This window comes from Leptomonas pyrrhocoris, assembly GCF_001293395.1.
Source record: "Leptomonas pyrrhocoris isolate H10 chromosome Unknown, whole genome shotgun sequence".
Classification (NCBI taxonomy): Eukaryota; Euglenozoa; class Kinetoplastea; order Trypanosomatida; family Trypanosomatidae; genus Leptomonas; species Leptomonas pyrrhocoris.
This window is the reverse complement of record NW_015438381.1, coordinates 398109-426098: the sequence shown is the minus strand read 5'-3', so window position 1 is coordinate 426098 and position 27990 is coordinate 398109. Positions and strand designations below refer to the sequence as shown.

At 58.3% G+C, this 27990-nt stretch overlaps 2 protein-coding genes across 2 annotated transcripts; both read left to right on the top strand.

The window, feature by feature from the left end:
- Window positions 1-10: 10 nt before the first annotated feature.
- Window positions 11-8951, top strand: ABB37_08619 (hypothetical protein; the record flags this gene model as incomplete). Its single annotated transcript, XM_015807680.1, has 1 exon — window positions 11-8951. The coding sequence occupies exon 1, from the start codon at window positions 3540-3542 to the stop codon at window positions 8949-8951; it is 5412 nt and encodes a 1803-aa protein (XP_015653762.1). The 5' UTR covers window positions 11-3539.
- Window positions 8952-14499: 5548 nt separating this feature from the next.
- ABB37_08618 (putative protein kinase) lies at window positions 14500-27954 on the top strand (the record flags this gene model as incomplete). Its single annotated transcript, XM_015807679.1, has 1 exon — window positions 14500-27954. One exon carries the CDS (start codon window positions 14500-14502, stop codon window positions 27952-27954), a length of 13455 nt encoding a protein of 4484 aa, XP_015653761.1.
- Between the last annotated feature and the right edge of the window lie 36 nt (window positions 27955-27990).

Genomic DNA, 27990 nt, shown 5'->3' with positions numbered 1-27990 from the left:
ACACACCTCAGTATAATACGCATGCGTCCACCAGAGCTTGGCTTTGTGACGAAACACAGCTGCACACACGCACGTACAATCCACTCCGCGTAAGACGTGTTTCAAAATCTCTCTACTGTTCACTTTTCTACTTTAAAAAAAGTCCTTTCGCAAAACGAGTTTCCTCTTCTTCTTTTCGCCACGTTTTGCCCTACGTGCTTCTCAGGAAGTTCACCTCTGTCTTTTTCTTCCTTCTCTCCCTCCTTCTTTTCTGCAACATTATCGGGAGAATCGTTTCTTGTTGGTGGTGGTGTTGTCGTCGTTGTTTCAGCGAGTTGAACACGCTAGTGTTTCTTCTTCGTTTTTTTTTCTCTTCTTTTCGGTTGTTTTGAACTGCTTTGCTTGCGTTAAACCAAAGGAGGATCCGCAGAAGGGGGTGTACAACACCTCCTTTGTTTAACTTCTTTGCCTTTGTCTTTGTTTTGTTGGTTCAGTCTCTGTCTTCGTTTTGATTTATCAGCGATACTTTTTGTGGTTGTGGTTTGTCCTCCTTCAGCTTATCTTTCTTTCCATCACCTGATCGCACCTTCTTTTCTGTTCTTCGCGCTTTTCCCTCCTTTCTGTTGTTTACGCTCCACTTATTTCTCCATTTTTTTGTTCTTTGCTGACTCACCAAACTGACGTCAGTACTCCGCTTTTTCGAAGCCTTTCCTTTCGTGTGTGTGCGTGTGTATCTTCCTTCTTCTCTAGACGAGTAGGGAAAGCAGAACTCTTGTCCAAAGGGTTTCAGAAATACCTTTTTGAATAGCAGTTCTGTGCTTTCTCCTTCGCATTCATACCGACACCCACGAAGGGCAAAAGACCGCTTCACACACCGGGAACCCATTGTGTGTGGCGTCTCTGCGTTTATTTTTTTTTCGTTGTGCCTTGTCCTCTCCACAACAGCGCGGATTGAAACACAACGTAGCGTGCGTAGTAGTAGCCGATACCGTACTCGGACCTGTATGTGAGCCACTGATACGTACACTGGCCAGATCATTTTTTTGCGCGTGTTCGTTGAAACTTCCTCTTCTCTTTTCGTTGTGGTTTATAGCCAGCGCAAACCTTGCCCTGCTCATCCTGTTGTCCTCTCTCTCCCTTCTCCTCTCTCCCATATTTTCTTCTTACTGTAGCTCAGCAAGTGAAGTTGAGTTCCCACGCTGATGTTGTTGTTTCTGCTGCACGCTCTCTAGACATAAAAAAAAAATAAAGAGACCTTTTCTTCTGATCGCACAGAAGCTCGTGTGTGCGTTTTGTATTTTATCTCTCTGCCCGCCATTGCCTTTCTGCGATTCAGCTCGATCTCCTCCCTCCCCTTCTCTCTCTTCGCCTCTTTCACGTATTGGCCGACGGGCTCCTGTGTGGGGGCGGTCGAGTTGCTTCGGGTACGATATTCACGCACCAGCGGATCATACTTACTTCTGTTCGTTTGACATATTTTTGGTGTTGTCTGTTTGTGTGTTGTCTCTGCTTTCACACATCGGTGGTTGTCTTTCTCCGGCACGGAGACGGCAAGCGAGTGCGCCAGACTGTGGTGACGACGGTGTAATAGCGCGAAGCGGAAAAAGAAGATAATAGAAGTCAAGAGACTAGTCGGATTTTTTTTCCATTTCTCTTTTCTCTTTTATAGTTCGCTTTCGCCTCCCTTACTCTAAGGTATCCAAGAAGGAAAGCAGGAGGCTCCTCGAGAGGGCGCAAGGGAGAACACTTCCCCCCCCCCCCAACACGTGTTGACGCACATCAGGCGAAACTCTTTCAACTGCTACATGAAATTAAACGCCTCTTTTTATTATTATTTTACACAGATTTAATAGCCAGCACCTTTAAAAAAAAAAACCTGTTCCCTTTATTGGAGGCGGTGCTCCTTGAGCTAGAGAATTCGACTGCAAACTTGCTGTAGGCAACGTTTGCTTTGTTTGTATTGTGGGAGAATCGGCATCGGTTTCCTTTTCACTATTATTTTTCCTCTTATCTCTTTTTGACGTAATCACCTGTTTCCACGGCGACAAAAGCAAAAGCAAGCAAAGCACAATACTTGTCTCCTCACCTGCAACTCCCGCCCGCCGTGTTTGCGGTGTCGTTTATTTCCTTTTCTCGGCGTCTCGTTTAACGCCTTCAGAACACGCAACATCCACAACCAGCAACAACCGACAAGGCCGTACACTCTTTTTTTCCTTTCGAACCTTTTGAGTTAGCATTTGTATTTTCTCCTCTTCACTGTGTTGGGTGTGTGTGCGTGTGTGTGTCGGTTTGCTGACTTTCTCTCTCTCCTATTTCTTCTACGCTTTTCCTGTTGTTCTCTTTCTCTAATTGCTACGCTCGTGTTGTTGCTTCAGCTGCCCGCCTCCTTCTTGTCTCTTCTTCCTCTTCTTTTCTGTTGTGTGTCGTGTCTTCTGTCAGCCACTCACAGCTTATCAAAAGTTACACAATACCTGCCTCACCTGAGGTTGCCATCTGTTTTCTGTGAGAGTGTGTGTGTGCGTGTGTTTGAAAGAGAAGAGGAGAAAACGCACACCTCTAACGCATTTGGGTTTTTTCTTTCGCCCTACGCGCTGTCTTTTACGCCTTCCCCCGCACGGTGTTTTTTGGGCAACGAAGAGGCAAGACCTTTTTTCCTTTCTTTCTTGTTTACCATTATTATTATTTTGGTTGTCACCGTATAGTGATCTCTTGCTTATCTAGATATCTATCTATCTATAATCCATAAATATTCCCCTGATAGCGCTAACTCCTTTCTTACTGTATTTTCTCTTCTTGTTTTTTGCGTTAATAAATCCTTCCTCCTTCCTCCTCCTCCCCCCCCCTCCTCTTCCTTCTGTCTCCTTTCACGTGAGCGCTGCGTCGAATCGGCCTGAAGCGTTTGTTTGTGTGTGTGTGTGTGTGTGCGGTTGCGGATTCGCTCTCCCACGCAATTTTTTTCTTTACTTTTTTTGCTCATCTCTGCCTTGCTCCCTATTTCTCTCTTACAGTGTTTATTAGTATTATATTTGTTATTACTCGTGTAGGTATCCGAGACCGTTTCAATTAGTGGTTACTTTCGTCTTCTCCTTGTCTCTCATACCGTCCATTTTTTTCCGGTGAGGCTCCGCAACGGTCTTTTGCGTGTGTGGTGACGGCGCCTGCGTCGTTGTTGCTGTGTTTTATTATCATTATTATTATTGTTTTCGCTGTTGTTCTCTCCCTCTCCGCCTTTCTTCCTCGTTCTATTGCACCCCCCTCCCTCCCCCTTCCTCGCTCAGCAGCATAGGCCGCGTGTGTGTGCCCTGAGAGTTCGTACCGCAATACGAGTAAAAGAGAGAAGAAAACAAAAACAGTCAAGAAGTGTCTGTGTGTGTGTGTGTGGTCGTCGTTCTTCACCTCACCTGCTATCCGCAGCAACACGAGAGAACAGGGAAATTGAAAAGCATCTATATAAATACATATATACAGATAACAACAGTACGTTCTGAGCAAAAGGTGGTGTACGACGGTACATTCGATCTTATTATTATTATTATTTCCTGCAAATAAAAAGAAGGAAAATGGGAGCTGTACCCTCTCGCGAGTCCACCTCGCTCTTCTCGTACTTCCGTGGAAGCTACGAGGTGGGGATGGTGCCTCTTACGAAGTACTATTTTGGTAGCGACGCCACAGCGGAGGGGGCGGCGGACGGCACAACCGGCACGTACTCGTCCACGTCGCCTTCCCCGACCGCCGCAGCGCGAGATCGGCTGCGCCATCAGCTTCGTCAGCAGCTTCTTCTCATGCGTCGCGATCCGGCGGTGCTCTACGCGAATGGGCGGGCCGTGGACAACATCATGGACAGCCTCCTCCGCAGGGACGCTGACAAGGAAAACTCGGCGTCGGAGGGGAGGAGTAAGCCGTCCACCGCCACGTCGTCGACGCATGAACAAGCGGCGAGTGCCTCGCCTAACCACTCCGGCAGTCACGCCGCCGGTTTTGAGAAGGCGAAACGAACGTTGAACAGCGCCGCATCACCTGTGACACCGTCTTCTGCTACTACGACGACGACGACGACGGCCACGGTGGCCGACGATGAAGAAATGAAAGGGCCGAGGAGAGACAGCAGAACTGCATTGCACGAGGAGGAGCTGCTCCGGCGCGAGTACTGGAGTGTGATGCCGCACGATAACTTCTCCGAGGACGACCTCGACCGCTTCTTGGCGCTCGTCGAGGAAACCCTCTTCGACACGAACGACGACCTCCTGGCGGCGGACCCGATCAGCGATGCCCACCGCGGCGGTGGTGATGGTGGCGTGGGGGAGTCGACCCCGTCGTCCACCGCTGCCGGAGCTAAAGCGGGGCGCGGCGGGGACGCACGGCGTCCTTTTCTCCCTGTGCCGTGTGCGTTGTGTCTCGCCTACCCGGACAGCAAAGAGCGCGACGGTGCCTTCTCACTGGAGGGTCGGGTCGTGAACATCATCGGTTATTTTGGTCTTATGACCCCCGCCATGCAGGACGCGTTTAAAGTCGTGAAGCGCACCACCACCCCCGCGGAGGCGGCGCTGGACGAGGAGCTGAAGAAGAAGAACGCGGCGGAGGGCGCTAAGGAAACGAGGTCGACCATGTATTTGAATACCGCCATCCTCACCTCGGCGGGGGACCGCACGCTGGAGCGCGTCCTTGTACTCGCCGCCGTCATGCTGCGTCAACAATTTCACACCGTCGGTCGCCGCCACCTCCTACAGGCGAGACTCGATCAGCTTGTGCGCCGGCAGCAGCAGCAAGAACAGCCCATGTCTGACGTGGACACACAGATGATGTACTACCTGCAGGGCGTCCTGGCCATCCCGCACACGAGCAGCACTGTGTTGGGTGCCCAAGCAGTGTCAGCGGACGGCGTGCAGCTGCCGTACTTCGATCCCCTGCTCGAAGTCCCCCTCCCGGCGATCCCGCGTGGGATTTACAAGCCGACACACTACATCAACGCCGCTTCGAACGAGCCGCCGCGGCGGCCGTCCTCGATCAATAGCCTCGGCCGCGCCTCGCACAACGGGTCTACCGCGGAGCACAGCTTTGTGGCGAGTGCCTCGGCATCGGCCAACGCGGTGGCGGCTGCGGCCTGCTGTGGCACCTCGCCGTCGCTCCTGCGCTCGCCGCTGCACGACCCCGCCTCCTCCTTTGGCAGCGGTCAGCACGTTCTTTTATACCCGCAAGGTGGGTTGATGCTGAACGGCGTTCCGACAACGCCATCCGCGGTAATGATCCCTGACTCGCTGCCAGGCTCTGCCGGGAGCCCGCCGCTGCTGCTGCCCGGTTCGATAGCCGGCTCACAGGGCGGCCTCCCCGGCAGCTTACCGAGCGGTCTTCCACCTCCCGCGACACAGCAGCAGCAGCAGCAGCAGCAGCAGATGTTGTCGTCGTCGTTCCCTGCCTCCCTCCCACTGGACCAAACCGATGAGGACGCCATCACCGTTGCCTTCTGCCGCCGCATGGAGAAAATTGTGGTTCTGATTGAAACCGCCAGCAACAACTACTCCGCCTTGAAATCGCTGACGGAGAACTTTGCGTTCTTGCACTGCCAGATCGTACTGGACCAGCGCCTGACGAAGATGGAGCTGATAGACCTGCCCGGCCTGGCCGAGACGCCGTCCTTTAAGCCAATGCTGTTCGCCACGACCCCTGTGACAACGCTCAAGGCGCACAACGAGGCTGGCAAGGCGGAGCGCGTGCCGAAGAGCGCCACGGCCACCTCCACCACCTCAGACAGCACCGCGGACTCGTCCACACTTCCCCACGACCGCGGCAACGAGGCGCCCGACCGCACAAGTCTCGCGCGCTACCCCCTCTCCCCCAACTCTGCCGTGCTGATCACATTGGACCCTGCGCTGGTGCGGCAGGCAACGATGTGGGCCAGCTCCTTCTTCCACTGCCCGACGTGCCTCCCCACCGGCAGCTGGGTGAAATACAAGCTGAAGGACGAGTGTGATCAACTGCGGCACGTGCTGCAGAACAAGGATATGCTGATCGCACACTGGCGCAAGATGGACGCCGACGGCGCCTCGCGCTACCTCGGCGTGCACACTGGCCGTCTGCTTGAGCACGTGCGGGCGCTGCAGGCGGAGACGGAGGAGGCGCGCGCCCTGCCGGCCGAGTACTGGACCCACCGTCCACTCTTTGTGAACCAAGATGGACGCAAGTACGCGTTGTTCCAGAGCCGCTACGGCACCATGCTGATCGGCGTGCGGGCCGTCTCCTCGAACGCTGCGTCGACCACCACCCTCACGCCGGCGGAGCGCGCGTCGGTGCTGGCAGGCGGCGGTGGCGGTGGAGGTGGAGGGACCAAAGCCAGGCAGGGCAACACGTCGATGTCCAGTATGCACCACAGCGCCGGCAACATCGGCGGCTACGGCAACGTACTCAATCAACGCCTCAACAACGCAAGCAATCAACCGTACATCACCGGCCGCCTCGACAAAAGCGGCTTTCAGCAAGGCAACAGCAGCAACACATATTATGCAGGCAATGGCGGTGGTGGGAGGGACAATGGCTTCGACGGTAACGCGGTGTTTCGAGGTGGGGCACGCATGCAGAGCAATCCAGTTGCACCGCCTTTCTTCATGGCCAACAACGGTACCTTCTTGCCGTACATGGTACCCCCACCCGACGCCGCGCTCGCCGGCAACATCGGCGCCTACGCTGCCGGTGCCATCCCACTTATCGTGCCGCAGGGAGCCTACAACGACAGCGACGTTGGTGCGGACGCGCCGCCTTACTACGTCCAGGGTCAGATGGTCGGCACCGGCAGAGTAGGTAGCAGTAACCACAGCAGCAACAGCTACGTCGGCAAGCCGAGCATGGCCGTCTCCTACGTGCCGTCCTCGTCGTTGAATGAGCTACCATCTGGGATCGTCTACCGCGGCCCTCCACCTCCACCTCCACCGCCACCGCCACCGCCGCCGCACCCACACATGAATCTCAGCAGCAACAGCAACGTCTGCGGCAGTAGTGCCCCTCTGATGATGTCGGCAGGCGCGCCTCAGTACTTCGACCCGAGCCGGGTGGTCCTGTCGGGCTCCATGAACAGCAGCAACAGCGTTAACGGCAAAGGTGCAGCGTGGGTCTCAGGTGTGGAGGGCGCCAACGTGCTGCACCTCGTCCCTCAGCCCAGCATGTTTGGCGCGAGCCACGCACCGTCGTTCGTGGGGCCGCAGCCGAACAGATCGGCAGCTTCGGGCGAAAGCGCTGCCGCAGCAGCAGCAGCAGCATCCGCCAAGTCGCAATTGTCGGTGAACGCATCTTTATGGCAGAGCGCCACTGCTGCTTCTCTTCCCTCCATGGCCGCCGTCGCCGCCTCGCCGCAGATCAACGGCAACACCAGCAACAACAGCTCTACGGCCGTCTTCAACCCTCCTCTGCCGGATCAACTACGTGGGTTGGATCAGCATGGCGGTCCGCAGCACGTGACGGGTGTGGCGCCGGCCTCCACCGCGTCCCTTCTCGGCCCGGCGCTCACCATCACGAGCGCGAACGACTTCGCTAGCCGCAGTGGAACGCTGGCGCAGAGCGCTCCGCTCAAGACCTCTTCCGCCAGCGGACCAGTCGCGTACAGCTACAACGGCCTGCACAACCCACCACATCCGCAGCACAGCACAGCCAACGAGAGCCACAACAGCGATGCACCGGCCATGACACAGCTCTTCTCGACGCACTCCATCTGGGGGCCCGACCACCCGTCGCAAGGGGTTGTAAGTGGCAGAGATGGTCGATGCGGTACGGCAGCTGCTGCCGCCAAACGACCCACGTCGGCCGCCTCGCTGTCCCCACACACAGCGGACAACCTTGGGGCGGCGGGTGACTCCCTCACGCAGCTCGGTCGCGGGGGCCCACGGTCGCTGACGGAGCAGAAGCTGTCGGTCTCTGCGCCAACAACCGGCGCCACGGCGAATGCGCCGCTGCTAAAGCGAAGAGCGACAATACCGCAGGAGGACCCGGCAGACGCGCAGCGGGCACCCCCATCGCCGCTGCACTGGGCGCTACAGCCCGGCGTGGAGTGGGCCAGCACGGACCGCGTGGCCGGCACGACCCCGCATTACTTACTACGCGGCACGGATATGCTCGACGCAGACGATGACGACAACAGCAGCAGCGGCGATGGCGAGACGCACCGGCGGAGCATCGATGGCGGCGTCAAAGCCGCTGCCGTCCCCGTCACCGTCGCCTCGCGTTTCACCGTTGAAAAGATGATGACTTCACACCCGCTGACGGGCGCGCGGGGAGTCGTGACGCACACTGCGGACACGGAGAACAGGCGCGCGTCGCAGCCAATGAACTCATCCTGCACGCTTCTCGACAGCAACAACGTCGCGACCACTGCGGGATCCCTGCCCGAACAGGCACCTGCCTTCTCGGGAACCTCCGCCAATGCAATGTACGTGCCCGTGGATCCTCGTATTCCCACCCCACCCCAGCGCCTCCCTACGGGTGTGGCGTACTCGCCGTACCCAACGGAGGCCCAGCAGGCGAACCCACCGCATTCTCCTCCGTTCTCCCTCCAACAGCAACAGCAGCAGCAGCTGGTCGGATCTCCCTCTCCGCGTTCCGCCTCGGCGCACCCGTCCATGGTGCCCGTCGCGCCTGGAAAGGTTCTCTACTACACCGTGGCGAACGGTGTGCCGATGCTGGTGCAGCCTCCCACGGTGCCAGGCGGTGTAGCCATGGCCTTTCCGCTTTCCGGGCCCGTCACACACGGTGACCCGGCCGTGCAGCCTTGCTCTACTACTCTGCCCTCCCAGCAGCAGCAGCAGCAGGGGCAGTCCCAGCCAGCTGCCACTGCTCCTGGTTTCACGGCGCAGTTAGGTGGCGTGCCGACGATGCCGCAGAGCGCCCTGTTCCTTTCATCGAATGCCACCTCATCCCATCACCGGGGCCTGCATAATCCGCCGCCGAGGAAAGGCAGTCTGACACCGCACGCTGGCGGGGCCGCGTTTTGAGCATCACGAACTGCAGACGTCGTGTTGGGAGAGAAAGGAGGAGGGAACAAAGAGTAGGAAGTCGATTTTCCGACTCCTCACGTTGTACGTAATCGCTTGTGCTGTTGCTGATGTTTGTTTTCCCCGTGTACGCATTTATTCATCTTCCTATTACTACTACTATTATGTTGCTGACAAGCTACCCCTTTTGGTTTTCTCTCTCTCTCTCTCGCTCTCTCTCACTCTTCCTTATCGGAGTTTGTGAAGAAAGCGGTCGATGATGTCTTCTTTCTTTCTTTTTTGCTACGATGAAGCTGTGAAGGAGCGCCTCTTGGCCAGCAATGAAGCACACTTCCTTTTCTCCTACGGCGCTTCGTCACCCTTCGCAGCACATGCTATCGGTTGCTGTTGTTGCTTTCTCTCTTGGATGTGTGCGACGCTCCGATCAAAGCAACAGGCCTTTTCGGGCTCTCCCTTTTTATTCTCCCAATTGAATACTCCCTATATATATATAAAATTGAATTATTGCTAACGGGTCTGTTTTGGATGATTGTTTTGTTTATCCCCTCTGTTCAGCTCTGCGGCGCACGCACGGAAAGCGCACAGAGCTCTTCCTCATGTTGAGTAAATTCGTTATTGGATCGCTACCATGACTATTTTCTTTTCTGCTGGATATATACATGTATGCATACATATTTATGCAGATATATTGCCTCCCCTTCCGATAAACGTACACACATGTATATCATTTGCGTGAGCCCAAAACGTCTTGAACTGTATTATCGCTTTCTTTTTTAATTGTTATTATTTTATTTGCCTCTTTCTCTGGGTGTTTTCCCTGTAAAGGATTCATCAGCGAAACAGTCAACAACAGTCAAAGCCGTTCTCTTTGACTTGTGCGACCTCTTCTTCTACTCTCTATAAAATAAAAAAAACAAGGAGGCGGAAAATGAGCAGCAACGACACTTACTGCATTTTCTGTCTTTCTTCTTCTCTTTATTTTCATTTTGTTGTTGTTTTTGTTTGTGTTTTGCTTCTGTAGTCCGTTGAAGTGGGTGTCACCACCTACTATCGCGACTTAGAGATTTAATAATAACTGAGATCATGCGATCGTTTTTTTGACATATATATATATAAGCTACTAAAAAAAAAACTCTCCTCTTTTCTTTGCTCATTTCACTTCAGCGCTGATGTGAGATCCTCACATTCCTCTCTCTCTCTCTCTCTCCCTCCCTTTGTTTTCTGTTGTTGGTTTATTTCATCGTCACTTCTGTGTGTTTTCCTGGCTCGCCTTTTCCTTTCTGTCTTCTCCTGTTTGCTTATTGTCTTCTGTCACTTTATCGCTTCAACGTCGTTGGTGTTTTAATAATAAAGTGAAAGCAATATATATATATATTCCCTCCTTACGCTTGCTTAGTGTGTGTTTGTTGCTGCTTTTCTTTTTTCTCTCTTTCTTTCTCTCTCTCTCTTCGCCCTCTTCGTCGTCGTGCACTTCTTCACCCGACGCCCATCCCGCACACACACGTATATATATATATATATATATATATATATGTATCAGCTGCGGCCATGCAAAGGAAGAACTTATGGCGGTCTCTCCTTTCTGTTGTTTGTTTTGTGTGCTTTCTCTTTTCTTCTTACTCGCTGTCCTTTGCGCTTCGCAAAAAGGGAAAAAGAAAAAGGATGCGGTGATCAAGCTTTTACTGTTTTGCTGTTGACTCGTCTCCTCGATGATGGCGACCACTGCTGCATTCGGGGGTGGGGGTGGGAGACGGGGAATGCAGCAACCAAAAAAAAGGCCAAGAGCCAAGAAATCCGTTCTTATTCATTTCAAAATTTGAGATGATTCTCGTTTCTTTTCTTCTTTGTTGCCTTTACCATTAATGATCTCCGCTATATATATTCCGAAATACTATTGCTAGTTGTAGTACTGCTACCACTATTATTACTGTTAGCTGTCGTTACTGCTGTGATTGTTTTATTTCAATCTGGGCCCTTGTTTATATCACCTTTTTTTTTCCTGGCAAGCGTTGCTTGCTTGGACTAGTGGCGGAGTCCCGAGTCGTGGCGTGACGTCTTGCCGCTCCTCCTCTTCATTCTGGTCGGAGCATTCTACTCGGTGATTTTCTGAATTGCCTCCTCCTTCTAAATTCTTTTTTTAATGGTTGTTTACTATTACTATTATTAATATCACTGTTCTCTAGTGCTCCTGTGTATCATGCGTGGGACGACGCATTCGTTTATCCGTGTGCAGCTCGTTTTTTTTCTTTTCTTTCTGTTGTTTATTTGTTTTTGTTTTTTGTTTTTCTTCTGTAACTTCTGCAATGGCAATATTTATGCAATCGCTAGGAGATAAAGAGAGATGGGCTCATGAGCAGGCGGTCTTGATGCTTCCTGTGGACTGCGGGATGCAAATCTCCCTCCTTTCATTTGTTCAGGTAATTTGGTAGTACTCCTGATTTTTTTGTTATATTTTTCTTCTGAACTCTTCTCTTCCTGTCTTCCTATGTTTTTCTCTTGACTTCTCTTCTTTTACAGTAATGAAGGTCCAGCTCTCCACCCAAGCCCCACGGCTACATATAAATATATGGTGAGTACGAAATACAATGTAGATTTTGATTATTTTTTTCTTCTTGTTGTGGTTCTTTCTTTTACTCCCTGTTGTTGATCCCATCTTTTTTATTATTATTACTACAACTACTTTTATTATTTTACGCAAACGCTCGAGTATCATCTCTGAAAGCACCACTGTTGTTTCTCTCTCTCTCCCTTTTAGAGTTTTATTTTTCGCCAGCGAAGACAATTGGTTTTAACTTTAAAAAAACCGTTTGTGGTTGTTTGTTTTCAGCTCGCCTCATTTTTTGGATGGAACGACGGACACTATTTCTCATGAATTGTGAAAGCCAAAAAGTAATAATAAGAGTATTAATAGTAATTGCGACGGTGATTGGCACCAACGCAAGGCTCGACAGCTTGCCGCCAGTCGGGGAAGCTGATTTTGAGCTCATGGCTCAACTGCCGTCTCTTTGCGTGCGCACGAGCCGTCGCCCCGTCCATCCCTTGAGAACCAATCCGCTGACAACGCCGCGCACCCATCCATCCCCCGCTCTTCCTCCTCTGCAGGGATGGTGGCTTGGCTGTGGATTGTCTCCGCAGACATGTGGCCAGCCGACTAATAGAGAAATATATATATCAATTCCTCACTGCTTTCCTTCTCTTCTCTTGTCTCATCTTGAATATTTTCTGCTGCGTTTTTTTTTCCTGTCGCTGCACGCAACATCGCATGTCGCTGCGTGTGCGCCTTCTTCATTCGTGGTGCAACCAACACAAACTCGGCCGTCGCCACCTCTCGCACGCATCTGGCCGCAAAGGAGATTATTTAGAAATCCGTGTTTGTAGTTGTTGTTTGGTGTTTGAGGTTTTGAGTTATTCGTGCGCTTCACGATTTTCGGGTACGTTTGCTTTTTTTCTAACGAGCCTGCATTACTTGTTTTTGGGGGTTTTCATTTGGTTGTTGTTTTTGTCGTCGACCAAAACCACGGCGCAACCTGAACACAGTCTCACCTCCCCTGGTGTTCCACCGCAGCTCTGACACTCTTCGACGGCTCTCTTTCGGTCATCTCCTTCTACCAGAAAGAAAGAAAGAAAAGAAATAAAAAGGCAAGTGAACAATAGCTCATTTTCTTCTGTTTGCGGTTTTCCTGCCGTTAGTGAAAACACAAGCATCCGTACATCTTTCAGTGCAGTCGCAATCGCACGCACACGCACACACACGCACACACACGCACACACACACACACACACACACAGAGGAACGAGAAGCGACAAAGCAGATTCTCTTCTCCTTTCTGTCACTCTTTTGCACACCCTTTCTTCTTCTTTCCTCTTTTCCTGTGTTGACTTTTCTTTTGTTGGTTTGTTGGAAGTGCTACGCTCGATCGTCCTTTCATTCGTACTGGGCAATAACGCCTACACTGCTTTGTTAGATTCTTTGTTGTTGTTGTTTTCTCTCTTTCCCCCCTTTTGTTTCTTTTCCTTTTTTTTTGGTGTACACAGCAACGTTTTGCTCCCTCAAAGCGTTGCTGACGCGTGTGTGTGGGGGGGAGGGTTGCCACCTCGCTCCAACACTCTCCTTCTTTTCCTTTGTTGTACCCACTCGCCGCCTTCCTTTGAAAAGTCGATCACGTCTTCTTCTCTACCTTCGTTATTTGTTTGTTGTTTATTCATTTCTTCCTTCATGCTCCTGCCTCTGTCGATATCGAAGGCTACGCTATTATCTTATATTATCTTTTTTTTGATTTTGTTTTTGTTTTTCTTAAGCTGGCTATTCTCGTGTCATTGTCTTGGCTCTCTTCTCCCTTTTCGAGTGTGTGTGAGAGTCTGTTTTCGCCGTTGCGTACTGACATTCCATCAGCTTTCACGCGCGTGCCGTCATTTGACCTGTTTATTTTATTGTTTTTCGTTTCTTTCGCTAGCGAGTAAGGCGTAAGAAAAGGATTAACCTGATTTACGCTGATTGTGTGTGTTTTTTGTTTTTGCTCTTGTTGACTTGGTGTTTTACCTCTCTGCTTTGCTTCCAAGGTTGTCGTTAAAGAAAAGGAAAAAAGAAGGAGAGGAAAAGAAAAACAACGCTTTGCCTGTGCGTGTGTGTTCGGTACGACAGAGTCAATCCTCTCTCCCTCTCTCTTCGTTGTTGTTGTTGTTGTTTTTTCAGGCCGATCAACCACTAATATTTTTTCTCGTATTGTATCTGTGAGCGAGATTCCTTTTGAGGACTATTTGCCCTGTCGTCTCCGTAGGTTGTTTTTGTTTTCTTGGAGGCATTGCTACTACTAGTGTTCTTTTCAACCCCTTTATTATTATTATCATCATCATCTCTAGCGCTTTTGAACTTTTTTATTTGGTTTTTTTTATTTTATTTCGAGTTGACGCAATCGGTGTATCTTTCCCGGAGTCTTTTTATCGGTGTGGTTGTGTGGTGGAACGGGGGGCCTCACCCGTGTTTTTGTTCTCTTCGTCGTCTTTTTGGCTGTTGTTGTTTTCATTTGCAGCGGATCCAATCGTTTTACTGTTGTCGAAGGTTATGTGTGGGTGTGTGCGTGTATTCTGCTGTACGTCTCTCATCACCACCTCACGCAGACAACTTTGCCGTGTGCGTTATCTTTCTTACTAGTCTGTTCCTTCTCCTCCCTCACCGAGTGCAATACACAACGCACTCCTTTCTTCCTCCTTTATTTTTTTGGGGGGCCTTTGTTGTTGCCGTTATCAAGTTGCAGCCTCTGGCGTTGTTCGGCAGTCGCACCTAACGGAGTACATTAATTTGTTTTTTCGCTGCCGCTTTCTGTATATTCTTTTATCTTGTTTGTTTGTTTGTTTCTACCCCGTGTACATACATGTATATACACTTCGCGGTGCAGTCGCTTAACCACCCTTTTGGTTTTTTTTCTTTCTTGTTTTACTGTACCGCGCGTGTCCCTCACTTAACTAACGCTACTCTTTTAGTTCTCTGTTCTGAAGATACATCAAACGCCGAAACAGATAAAGTACACACAAAAGAACCGTAGCGAATATGTCCGACTCCAACGACGACAGCAGCAACGGGAGTAGCAGCGACGATGACATCTTCACCGAGCACGTCGACTTTAAAAAGAAGGCGACGCAGCGCAGGGTGCCCATACACACCGCCTCCAACTCAACTGCGCCGACGACGACGACGGCATCTTCAGCCAAGACGGATGCGCGCAGCCCCACCAGCCGGGAAGAACCGAGGCTGTTTACTACGGCCGTCACCGCAGACGTCAAACTCGCCTCCTCCGCCGTCCCCTCCGCGGTTGCCTCCGTCGCTGCGAACCCGTTTCTTTCCGCGGAGGGGCAGAGCCTCAACATCAACACCACCACGGCTTCCGAGCTGTCGGTGGCCGCCCTGCAGGCTATTTTGGGATCGGACGTACCGGTCACGCAGCGCAGCGCGTCGACCAACACGGAGGCCAGCAGCTCGAATAACGACCCCTCCAGCGAGGATCGACGGAAGCTGCGCCGCCGTCGCCGCCTCGTCGGTGGGGCGCGGCCGCCGCTGCATAAAAGCACGCTGACCGCCGCGTCAGCCCCGGTCGGCGGCGACGACTTGTCCTCGTTGCTTCCGCCGACCAACGTGCCCTCCTCCACATCGGAGAGGGACGCCCGCGACACACCCGAGCTGTCGCGGCGACGCTCGAATCTGCACTCGGCCAGCACCGGCGACCTCGCCACGGCCTCATCGGTGGTATCGGCGTCGAATGAGCTGCCGGCCGTGGCGACGCGGCGGGCGAACTCCCCAGCGGTGGCCGCGGCGAGTCCGCGAGCGCGCCATGCACCACGGTCACACCATCAACACCCGCACCAGCACCTCCACACCGTTGGCTCGGCCTCGGCACTGGGCAACTCCCTCCAGTCCTCCGCTCTCCCCGTGTCGGTGGCGGCGCACCTTCTCAGCGATGAAGCATACCTTGACACCTTCAAAATCCCGGCACTGATGGCGCAGCTCTCCCTCTCGCTGATGGCGGCCAAGCCTGTCGATCCGCGCGCCTTTACGCGCGACTGGCTGGCAGACCGGCTTGTGAGCGAGGAGGACGAGGACGACGATGAGGACGGTCACCAAGGAAGCGGCTCCATGGACGCCGACTTGGTCAACGTATCCAGCGCGCCGGCCACGGGCATCGCGCTCTCTCCAGAGCGGGAGAGCACGCGCAGCTACGGCATCGGACCCAGCAGCTCCATGAGCGACGCCCTCAGCAACCACAGCAGTGCACCCAACGTGGACCCAGGGTCGTCGAACACCACCTCGCTACAAGCCTCCACCATGGGAGGTGCCCCGCAAGGCGGGTCAACAGGACCGCCCACCGCACCCGCACCCGCAGCAGCCTCGGTGCGAAAGCGTACTCCCTACTCCCGCGCGAGCTCCGCGACCAACGACGCACAGGGCGAGCCCGGAAAAGACGACGACGACAACACGGCATCCGACACCTCCTCGCGGCTCGACCTCGCCCCGCCGAAGCTCATCGTCATGACATCGGAGCAGCCAACGCTGATGGAGGCCGCAGCGAAGGCGCAGACGGGAGCGGAGCGCAAAGGCGTTGGCCGCCGTAATACCGGTGCAACGGACGGGGGAAAGTGCGAGGGGCGACAGCGAAAGAAGAAGAACGAGCGCGGCGGCAGCGGCAATGCCCGGCGGGGAACAGCAACAGCGACAGCGACAGGGAAGCACGAGCCGCCACGTCGCGGAACGCGCTCGATGGCGAGTCCGGTGAGCAACGCGCGCAGCGGCGCCTCCTCCCCCTCGCCGGCGCCGACACCCACCAAGGCGGCGCAGCACCTGCACTCGCGTCATAGCAGTCCGCACTCCTCGTCGCCGAACCTGTCCATCATGAAAACGATGTCCCCGGCGGAGGCTTCGATCATGACGGACGCGGAGAAGGCGAAGCGTGCGAAAATGCTGGTAGACATGGCGGAAGCCGCCTTTCTGCACCAGGCGAGCGAGGAGAAGGAAAAGACAAGAGCACGAAAACAGAGCGACGAAGGCGGCAGTGCTGGGCCTGCGCTCGAGACAGACGGCACAGCAGACACGGCTGCGAAGTCGGCCTCCTCGTCCTCGTCATCGGCCTCCTTCTTTGACGCGCCGCACATCAACGGTGGGGGCTGGGCACACCTGGAACTCTCGTCGGCACGCACAACCAACGCGCCCTCTTCCACCGTGTCGAACAAGGGCAGCGGCGACTTGCACGACGCGCGCCACCGCGGTCGCTCGCCACTGCGCTCCTCCTCATTGCTGTCCGCCCCAGACAGCGATGAACCAAATCACACGACCACGACAGTGCCCAGCACGACGAGCCCGCCCGATCGGCATGTGGCTTTGATTCCCTCCGGGAGCACCAGCCCCACTCTTGACTCCTCCTCCTACGCGGCGGCGATGACCAAAGGCACCACGGCGCAGGGCAGTGTCGTGTCCGCGGCATCGCTTCCATCGACCCTCTCCCCCGAACCCGATACACCGGCGATGGCGGTCTTGGAAAAGGAGGCAGGCCACAAGCCGCACTCGCCGCTCTCGTGGGAGTTCCAAACACCGCGCTCCTCTACCGCCGAACAAAGCCCCAACGTCAGCACGACAGCGGATCAACACGCTGCTACGAATGTCGCTTCCAAGAAAAGATCGGCTTTGGCGGAGAACGGCAGCGAAGAGAACAGAAAGGCGAGCAGCAGCAGCAGCAGCAGCAGCAGCGGCAACGGAAGTGGCGATGCAGCCAATTTTGCGATGTTCTCACCTCTGCTCGCTGTGGATCGGCACACGAACGAAGTCATCGACTACCGTACCACCGCGGGTGCCATCACTAGCCAGCCTTCCTTCCTCGGGGCACCGCCGCTTAATATCCCCTCCGGCGTTCTTTCACGAACGGCGACCCCGCCCCGGCAAAGCAACTCAGCTGGCGGCTACCTCGTCAGCAGCCTCGGTGGGGGCACCAACGTTGGGGGGCCAACAAGTACCAGCAACACGGCGACCTCCGCTGCCGCTGTTGCCTCAGGAGGACTCGGGAATGCGGCGAGCAACCCGTACGCGCCGTTCCCTCCCTATGCCCCTCGTGCCACAACCGGCGGTTTCAACCTTCTCCCCACCCCGATGTTGGCTGACATGGTCGGCGGCAACGGCGTCACCAACTCTAGCTTTGGGCGCCGTGGTGTGCCGACCAACAACAGTTTTGGTCACCGCAGCAGCGCTGCCTCCGCCGCGACGGCTGCGATGGCCCGTCACGGCGATCACCCCATGACGCCGTCCACCGCCGCTTTGGCTCCGCTGCGGTTTCTGACTCCGCATGAGTCCGGCAGTATCGGTGTGACGGGCAACTGGAAGACAGCGCCAAACCTGCAGCTGGCCGATTTCCCCAAAATAGGCTCGCACGGGGTCAGCACGATGAGCAGCGCCAGTCGGCTCCCCATCTGTGTTGCGACAGGGGATGGGGTTGGGGTTGGCGGTGTGAGTGACAGCTTGCCGTGCACCGCGACCGCCAGCCTCGCCGCGTCGAGGGCGGCCACCCCGAGCTGCGGCACTGATGTTCGGGTGGAGACGCCGCCGGCCGAACGCCCCACGACGTTCTGCCATTCCTCGCTGATGCAGGGGAAGGCGGAGGAGGAGAGGAAAGAGGTGAGTAGCGTCACGAATACTAATAACGACCACAGCAACGCCGACACCTCAGGTTCGTCCAGACAGGGCACGACGCTGTCGTCCGGTGTTGGTGGGAGTGGTGGCCTCGTCACCTCCCCGCTGTCTGCCACGCTGAAGGCGGACACCGCACGTCGGCTCGGTAAGTTGATGGATCAGCTACCCCCCAGCAAGTACGCCGCAGCAATTGTGTTTCTCGAGGGGTTAATGAGCTCCTCCGGCAACAGCGACGGCGTGGACGCGTCAGGCAGCGATGCGATGAGCGCGACCGTTTCGGTCGGCGCCGCCTCCGCACGCAACACGGGCCACTTTGGAACGACTGAGTCGCTACTCGCGGATCCCATCGGAGTCGGCATGGGCCTGACCGGCAAGCCTGTGTCTCCCCTCGTGAACATTAACGTCGCGGCGCACGCCTGGCCGGTGCCGACACTCGCACAGTCCAGTTCGCTCGACGGCGTGCCGGCCCACGGCGTGGCGTCCTTCTCGGGGATCCTCAGCTCGAACCACGCCCTGAGTGGCGGCGTCTGCATCGTTGACCCGCTGCAAGGGGCAGAGGGGATGATGGACCTCGTCACCAAGTCCACCGCTGCTATTCCCGCTGCAAAGTCGACGGGTTCTGCCTCGGTGGACGCCATCGTGCGCGACGCCCTCAGCCAAAGCATACTGCTCACGCTACCGCCGACGCACAGCGAGGTAGGCAGCCTGTCCGGCGCGAGCCACTCCGCCTCCAACCCCACGACAACGACGACGACGACGACCGCCGCCCACTTAAAAAACAACTTCACCCCCGTGTCAAAGGAGCACTTGCCGGTCACGACGGTGAACCTGTCGTCCGTGCGGCTCGACGCATCGGGCGGGCCGGCCGACCCACGACTGCTCGCCAAGGCCACCACGGCGGCCACCACCAATGCGGCCGCTGCGGCAGCGGCGACAACAGCAGCACGGGCGGGTGCGGCCAGTTCGGCGAGCGTGCAGAGCGTCGCGAGCCCCGGCAGCGTGACGGCGGCCAGCGTACGCAGCACCGCCCCGCTCTCCCAACCGGCCTCACAAACCGGACAGGTCGGTGCCCCGTCCTTCTACAAGAAACCCTCCGGCAACGACCTGTCCAGTCTGTGCCCGAACCCGCCCGTGGAAGAGAGGGCGAGCGGCTTGCTTGTTGGGCTGGATGGGCCGCGCACGCGTCGGGCCAACTTTGTGCACAGCCGCACCAGCAGCGCGCACAACGAGCAACGGAGCGGCGAGGAGCGGGAGAGGGCGCCGCGGCGCACGGACCTGCAGGCCGTGTCCATCGCCTTTGCCTCCGCGATCGTCGCCACTGCGGACGCGCGAAATGCGCCGGCGACGGCGACAGCGTCGACATTGCCGCCCTCTCCAAATGTCGCGACGGAAGAGGAGTTGCCGACGACAACGAGCGGCGCAACGGTCTCTGCGTCCGCCACCACGACCACCGTCACGACGACTACCTCAGCGAGTGGCCACGGCGAGCCCTCCACGGATGCCACAACTGGCTCTTCTCCTCCTCCGGCACCGCACGTCCCTGCGGAGACGGCAGCAAATGCCACGGCGCCCGACGAGGCAAAGAAGGAGAAGGAAAATGAGGAAGAGGAAGGAAATGGCGGGGAGGGGAGCAGCACCACCAGCGGCGTCGCGCCAGCTCACCCTGACGACAAACCGGAGAACCCTCCAGCTGTGTCGCAGCCAACCGCGATTCAAAACCCCCCGTCCACCACCGAGCCGCAAGACGCTTCTGCGCGCTCCTCCCCCGTTGAGCACATCGGTCTTTCGGATCGGGAGGAGCCCATCCGCGACGTACTGTCACTGCTCGTGCAGACGAGCAAAATGGGCAACGAGAATCAAACCCCACCACGCAGCCACAGCAGTGGAAGCAGAAGCGCAACCACCGCGTCGGGCAGCAGCAAAGACGGCGCCGAGGGGTCCACAACACTCCCCGCAGGATCAGAAGTGCCGCACAGCAAACCACACGTGCCCAGCACGGCTGAGGACAAGGCGCAAGAGCTCACGATGCTCTCCGATCAACGCCTCTTCACCTCCTCGTCACAAGCCTTCCCCAACAACGGCGACGCTTCGCATGAGACCACCACCGGTATTGTCGACTCGGTAAATTCTACCGAGCTGCCGGTTCGGTCGGACCGCTCACAGCACCCGGCAGCCGCGGACTCGCTCTTCAGTCCTATCTGCGCCGAGGTCGCCGGCGACAGCAGCAGCAGCATCAATGCGGACGCCCCGAAGTTGCGCCGTCGCCGGTCAAAGCAGAACATCTCGCGCGGCAGCGACAACGGCGGGAGTTGGTTAGAGAACGTAGGGCAGAGTGGTACGAGCACCACGAACTCGCCTATTTGGCACTACCGCAGTCAAGGCCACTCCTCGCCATCGTTTCTGCAAGAGGGTCATACGTTCAGTAGTCCGCAGGGCACCAGCCCCGGGGTCTGCTTCGTGACTTCCCCCTTCTCGCCGCCGCTGCCGGAGTCGATTGTCGCGGCGGGCAAGTCTTACGTGACGGACGACACGGCGGCCACGGACCGCCCGAGCGAGTCGCCGCAGCACTTCGATGACGACGACGGCGACGACCTTGGCGCGACGCTGCGCAGCGCGGTGGTGATTGCAGCCGCAACCGGCGCGCACGTCCCGCAGCGCAGCACCACCAGCGCCGCCGCCACGGTGGCAAGTCCCTATGGCACCTTCACGACGGTTTCTTCCAGTCAGCTGCCCGAGTCGTTTGCGAGAACCCCGTTCAGCCCGCATGGGACCGCGGACGGCTATCGCCCTGATTATGCCACCAGCCCCTCTAGCGCTTTTCCGGTGAGCCCGCAGAATACAGGCTACATCTCTGGGACCGGCACCGCCGCCACGCCGGCGCGTCGCCAGCACCACCAGGAGCTGCACCCCTCCGCGGCCTCCTCCAGCACCCTCTCACCGCCCCTCACGCACAGCAGCTCGCTCATCGTTGACGGCGGCAGAGGGGGGAACAGGGTGCCGCCCAGCATCGGGATCGTCATTGGACCGGACACCGCGACGCCTGGTACGTCGCTGCTGACGCCGACGACGCAGCTCCCTCCGTCGCCGGGGCTGAGTCCGTCGCACGAACCCCTCGCCACGTCCTCCGTCGCAGCCGCGATGAACTCCTTCCTCTCCCGCGAGGGCCACGTGGCGCCCCAGGAGGTGGAAATCGTCCGCGAGGCCGTCGCCCGCTTTGAGGCCTTCGCCGCGCTGGAAGAGACGCAGCTCGAGACGCTCGTGCGGACGATGTCGCGTGTTGAGTTGGCGCAGGCGCAGACGCTCGTGCAGGAGGGCGAGCCGACCTTGGAGAAGCTGCTGCTTGTCGTCTCTGGCAAGATGTCCATTTCGCGGAGAGGACTCGTCACACGCTCCGTCACACGCGGCCAGTTCTACGGCGAGATGGAGATGTCATACCACGTCGAGCGCAGCCGCGTGACGCTGACGGCGGTCGTCCCGACCACCGTGTACGCGCTGACGAAGGTGGATTACCAGAAGCTGGTGATTCACGAGAAGGATGCGCGCCGCTACATGTTCTTGCAGTACGTGAACCAGTGCGACCTCTTCAAAGGGCTCTCGCCACCAACCAAGATGCGATTGGCGGACTCGTTCCGTGTGTGTCGACTGCGCAAAGGCGCAAAACTGACGGAGCAAGGCGCCCCGGTGCAGTGGATGTACCTCCTAATGTCCGGTACGGTCCGCATGACGTGCAAGCCGCTCGCCCAAGGCACACCCGCCGCCACTCCACAAAGTGATCCGGTAAGTACCACTTGCAGCGCCGTTGTGGCAGAGGGCGATACCACCGCTGCGGCCACGTCCACCACCGCCTCACGCCCCATCGTGGAGCTGCTGAGCTCGACAACGAACCCCAACGACCCCGCGATGCTCACGAGCAACTCCTCCATGGCGCAGGCACCGAACTCCTCCTCACGCGTGGCCACCACTCTCCCCTCGCCGCCCTTCACACCCTTCCACAAACCGGCGGCGCTGGCGAAGTCGCCAGACGGCAAGCCTGGGACCGGCGTGCAGGAGCTGCTGCAGCTGGCGGAGTCGCAGGTCTTCACAGCAGAGCAGCGCAACATCAGCGGCAGCGCGGGTGCCTCGCCTTTGCTCGCGCCCGTGCCACCGCCAGAGGGTCACTCGCCGCGGCTGAACTCCGGAAGTTGCGAGGAGAGCAACAGCGGCAGCGCAAACCGCCATACTCACTTCCTCAGCAGCGGCGACGGCATGGAAGACGCATTCGCGCAGACGCACACGCTCGGCAAAACCACCCCCAGCTCTCAGAGCGAGGACCGCATCGCGCCCACGAAAGACGACAGCACCCCACTGCTGCACAAGCGCCGGCAAACAATGCTGCAAATACAGCGGCAGCCACCGAACCACCACAGTCACGGCCACGGCCACCACCGCCACTGCGACCCGAACGTGCTGAATACGCCCGGCTCGCACCGGGCCGGAGCGCGGCCGTCGATACTGCATCCGGATTTTACTTTGCTCGGCTCCACCATGGCCTCGCTGGACCCGGGCTCCCTGCAGCGCTGCGCCTCTCCGTCGCCATCCACCGCGTCCGGCAACGCCAAGCGCTCCACCAGCATGCTACTCGCCGGCGGTAACCCGCGAGTGGCCCGGGCGGCGTTTAGTGGATCAGCCGACACCATCACCATTCCGGAGGAGACGCTCGTCGTGGTAGACCGCACACGCGGTCAGCTCGTCGGCGAGCCGGAGTTCGTCTTCAAGTGTAAAGGTCTCTTTACCGCCGTGGCGACCACGACGGTGCAGGCCGCCCGCATTAGTCGTCTGCACTTTGAGGCTATTATGGCCCGCAGCGTCGTCGAGGAACTGAAGCGCAACATGCTGTTGGACCCTGACTACTACTACTTTGAGTCGACAGTGCCGTCGGAGCTGAAGCAGGAGATGCAACGGCTGCTTTTCCGTCTCAACGTTGGCAGGGGCACGAAGCGCCACTCGCGCCTCATACTCCCCTCGTCCCGTCACCATGGCAGCTTCCGCGGGGACAGCAACGAAAAGTCGGCGTCGCGCAGCGCCGCGATGCAAGCCGGCGGCATCAGCCGCACCGCCGCCGAGCTCTCTGCGAGCCCGAAGCCTTTGTGGTCGCGCCAGCTCAGCACCTCCGCCTCGCCCGTGCTGGCCGCGCAGATGCTGTGCCGCTACAAGTCGAGGGACTCCTTTGCAACGCTGTGCAGCCCCACGGCGAAAAGCACGTCGAAGAGCCGTTTCCACACCGTCAAGATTCACTGCGGCGGCGCAGCAGAGAGCAGCACCGGCGGGAGAGAGGAGGAGATGGGCAGCACGCGTTCCGTCACCGGCACGAAGTTGAGTGGACAGCGGCGTCGGCAGCGGCGCAGTCGTCGTCACCGCACCGCGCCGCTTGAGCCGAGCCCGGCGCCGGACTCCGACGGCAGAAACCCCGCGAGCAGTCCGGAGGACAACGCAGACATGAGCTCCGCCGTTGTGGCCGACCTCGCCGTGAATAGCACCGGGATGGGGTCCTCGACCCCGTATTTGGAGGCGCCGTCCGTCAGCAATCACGCCGTGCAGGGCAGCGGGTCGAGCATGGCGGACGTGTCGCCCATTACCGGCGATGAAACCTCGAACCACGCCGGGGAGGTGGGCAAGCGAGCGGGTGGTGTGAGCACGTCTGTCGTCGCCGGCCGCTCCCGCACCGGCACGCGCCGCGAGACCGTCGACAACAACACCTTCTCGGCGAAGCACTCCTCCACGGCGGGCAGTCGCTCTCGTCGGATCAGCGCGCGTGGCGAGCTCGTGTTCTCTGGCAGCCGCAATTTGTACCGCTTCACCGCCGACGCGATGAGCCTGAATCAGAGTATTGTGATCGCCGTCGTGGTGGATGGCACGATCATTCGGTGGAACTCCGTCGCGCAGAGCGTCACCGGCTACGCGCCGTTTGAGACGATCGGCAAGAGCGTCTACGACTTCATTGCCTCCGAGGAGGGTCGGCAGCAGATGCGCGACGTCCTGTCCCTGGGCACGCACTACGCGGGGAAGTGGGAGCAGTACGCAACGCAGCACCTGCAGGAGAATCGCGTGTTTCCGTTTCGCCAGAACTCGGGACTGTTCCAGGTCGGTCTGGCGCTCTCCGTCGTCCCGTCCAACTACGCCAAGACGGCGGAGGTGCTGCTGCTGATCGGGAGGGAGGCGAAGTACCGTGCCGCGAACACGTACGCCTCGGATGTGGCGAGGTGGCTGGAGGGGCTGCTGAAGCCGCAGCTGCGTCAGTTCCAGCGCCGCATGATGCAAATTGAGTCGCACGGCTGGCGCGTGACGGCCGAGGATGCGCTGCAGGTGAAGGGAAACCTGGACGCGTGTCTGTCGATGGTGGAGCAGTTCACGAAGTTCTCGTTGCTGAACATGGAAACGGTGAACGAGTCCTGGCGTCCGCTGCGACTGCCGACGATGCTCGGTCGATTCGCCGTGGAGGCCTCCGCCTTCGCCCGGCAGCGTCGCCACGAGTACTACTGCAACATCGAGCAGGTGGAGCCGAAGACCGACATCTTCCTCGACGCGCCGCAGGTGCTGGCCATTTTACGTCTGCTCCTGGCCGATGCTTTCATGAGCCCGAACGAAGACGACGACGGCAACCCGATCGTCGTGCACGCCGAGCTGCGGGTGACGGTGGTGGAGCCGCAGGACGCACACGCCGGGCCGGGCGGCGGCAGCGCATCCCCCGCCATCCGCCAGACCCCCGGCAGCGTCGGGGCGGCCTCCCCTGCCTCCTTCGCCACGTCCTTCGCGAGCACCAACCCCGCAGCAGCCGGCGGTGGTGGGGGGGCGAAGGCGAGCCCCATCCCACTGTTCGGCGCGGCGGCGAGCGGGCCACCCTCCCACCCCTCCAACGCCGCGCTGGTGATTCTGGCGGATCAGCTCAGCGTGCACCCGCATGGCACTCCCAATGCAGATCCACTGCTGCGCATCGCTTCCTCTCATCATCAGCAGCAGCAGCTACACTCGCACAAGGAGGAGGCCAGTCGGGCGGCTGCAGTTGCGATCGGACCGCAAGGTCGACTCAGCGCCGCAGGCGCAGCGAACGTGGCGGTGGCGGCGGCGGCCGACGACAGCAGTGGCGGCGATACACCGAGCACATCGGCGGGCAACCCAACCGTCGCCGGCACTCCACCGTCCTGCAACGCCGTCGCCGCCACGGCCCGGCGGGCTGTGTCGACCACCACCTCGACCCCGCCGACCGCGCACGCCGCCACGACGGGGTGCGTCTCCCTCATGAATGCAGGCAGCCCCAACACGACGATGTCCGCCTCGCTGCGGCGCATCCGCTTTGAACTGCGCGACGACGGGCCGACAATCCCATCGCTGCGCTCGCCGGAGACGGTGGCGACGGAGAGTGTGCGGGCGGCGGGGTCGCCCGACTCGACACCGCCAACGTGGAGCGGGGACCAGCAGGCTCTGCCGAGCAGCCCCTCCCCCCTCCACGGCGATGCCTTCCCGAATGTAGCGAGCAGCGCCGGGCTGGATGGCAGTCGGCCCAGCACAGGCAGCCCCGGACCGGCAAAGTCAACCCGCGGCGCGGAACTGCAGCAGGTGGAGAAGATCTTGAGCAACCTTGGCGGCCTCGTTTACGGCTTCACCAGACCGGAGGCCGCCGGCAACGTACTGCGCGTGGAGCTGCCGCTGCTCGTGGTCCCTGGCGCGAGCGAAGAAGGCCGCGAGGACGAGAACGGGCTGACGACCGGCAGCGGCGCTCCCTTTTCCGGTGCAAGCCGCACCTTCACCGTCATCGTCGCCGACAACAACCGTGTGCATCAGCAGCAGCTATGTCAGATCCTCTGGGCGCGGCAGCACGCCGTCGTGCCGGTCACGTCCTTCCGCGACCTGGTGCGCAAGTTGGAAATGAACACGGCGGATATCCTGTTAATTGACCCCCTGCAGATCGATGTCGTCTCCGAGGACTACGAGTCCCTGCTCGGCGACGACCCCTTCGATGAAATCCGCATCCTGTCCGCCCGTCTCGCGCTGGTCGTCATGACGTCCGACTTCAGCGACTGGCGGGTGCAGAAGCTGCTGAATCGGCAGGCCGTCGTGGAGCTGCCGAAGGTCGGCTCGGGCGCGCTGGTTCACATCGCCATGCAGGAGGCGGAGCAGATTGTCACGGAGATGCGCGACGAGGAGGAGCGGATCGATCTCATTCGCCGCACCTTCACGAACTCCTCCTCCGAGCGGCACAAGATTGGCCGGCGCATTGGCAGTGGTGCCTTCGGTGACGTTTACGAGGTCGAGGATACGCTGACGGGCGGCAAGATGGCGATGAAGCGCATGCGGCTGCACGATGGCCTACTGGCGGATGAAGTGGTGCAGGAAATTTTAGCCATGACCACCCTGAAGCACGAGAACATCATCCAGTACTTCTACTGCGAGAAGGAGAGCGATACGCTGCTGCGGCTGTACATGGAGCTGGCACCCGGCGGTACCCTACGTGATAAAATTCGCGAGCACCCCGGTGTCAGTCTCCCGTTTGAGGACATCGTGCACCACCTCTCCGACATCTGTCACGGCCTGGCCTACGTGCACGAGCAGCGCTACGTCCACGGCGACCTCAAGACGGCAAATCTTCTCCTCGGCACCCGCGGCCGCACGAAGATCGGCGACTTCGGCACGGCGAAGCGACTGGCGCCGCACCAGCTGCTGTACACCATGGTCGGCACACCACAGTACATGGCGCCGGAGGTGCTGACGGCCGACGTCGAGGAGCGGCTGGGCTACGACTTCAAGGCCGATATTTGGTCCTTGGGATGCATCGTGCTGGAGATGGCGACGGGCAACGCCCCCTTTGCTCACCTCGAGTCGGCTCAAGGCATGGGGATCATCAAATACCTCAGCGAGCTGACGGACACGCCGGACCTGTCGCCGCTCTTCTCCGGCAACCCGCTCGTGTACGAATTTGTCAAGAGCTGCCTCGACATCGACCCCAAGAACCGGCCAACGGCGCAGGAACTGCTGCACTTCGATATCTTAGAAGGCGCCGTGGCCAGCCAGCGGGCGGAGCGACTGGTGAAGCGGGCGGAGATGCTGTACAAGCTGAACAAGTACGCGGCGATGCGCGCTGACAATGGTGGGGGTCAGGGCCTCGCCGGTGACGGCCGTGGCAGCATCGACAGCGGTCACGGCGGCCACACTGCCCCGGGTGGCAGCGGGCTCTTCTTCTCCGAGGACGACAGCAACGCGACGGAGGACTACGACTACTACGACGAAGAGGATGAGGGCGACATGAGCGATGACGCGAACAACATGTTTGACGGGGTCGACGTGGTGAGCGCGTCGGAGGCGGACGAGGAGGGGGAGGGCGAGTACACCGATGAGGAGTACGAATTCAGCAGCAGCGGCAGTGGCAGTGACGCGTACAAGCGCGAGCGGCAGGCCGCCGAAAACGGCGCAGAGGGCAACGTCAACACGGACCAGACGACGTCGCCGGCCGACCAGTTCAAGTCGCAAACCACGCAGGAGTGGCAACCCCCGCAGGAGCCAGCTGTTAGCCCGGTAGTTTTGATGAAGACACAGCACCCCACGCCACATGAGCCGACCGAGCAGGGTCTTCCATCGTCTTTAGGAGAGGGCTCTGCCGAAGGAGCATCTCCACTGGTCAGCACGATGCAGACGTCAGCGCAACCACAGGCCACCACGCTGGGGAAGGAAGAGATGGTGGAGGCAGCGCCATCGCGGGCGGCTGATGCTCTGCCGACGGTGGAAACGACAGCGGCTGAGAAGGGCGGAGAGAACACGTGGAAGCCCGCGGAGGTCGAGAGAGTGGCACAAGAGGAAGAAAAATAGCAAGCCCCGAAACGGCGCGGCAGACAATCGGACCCG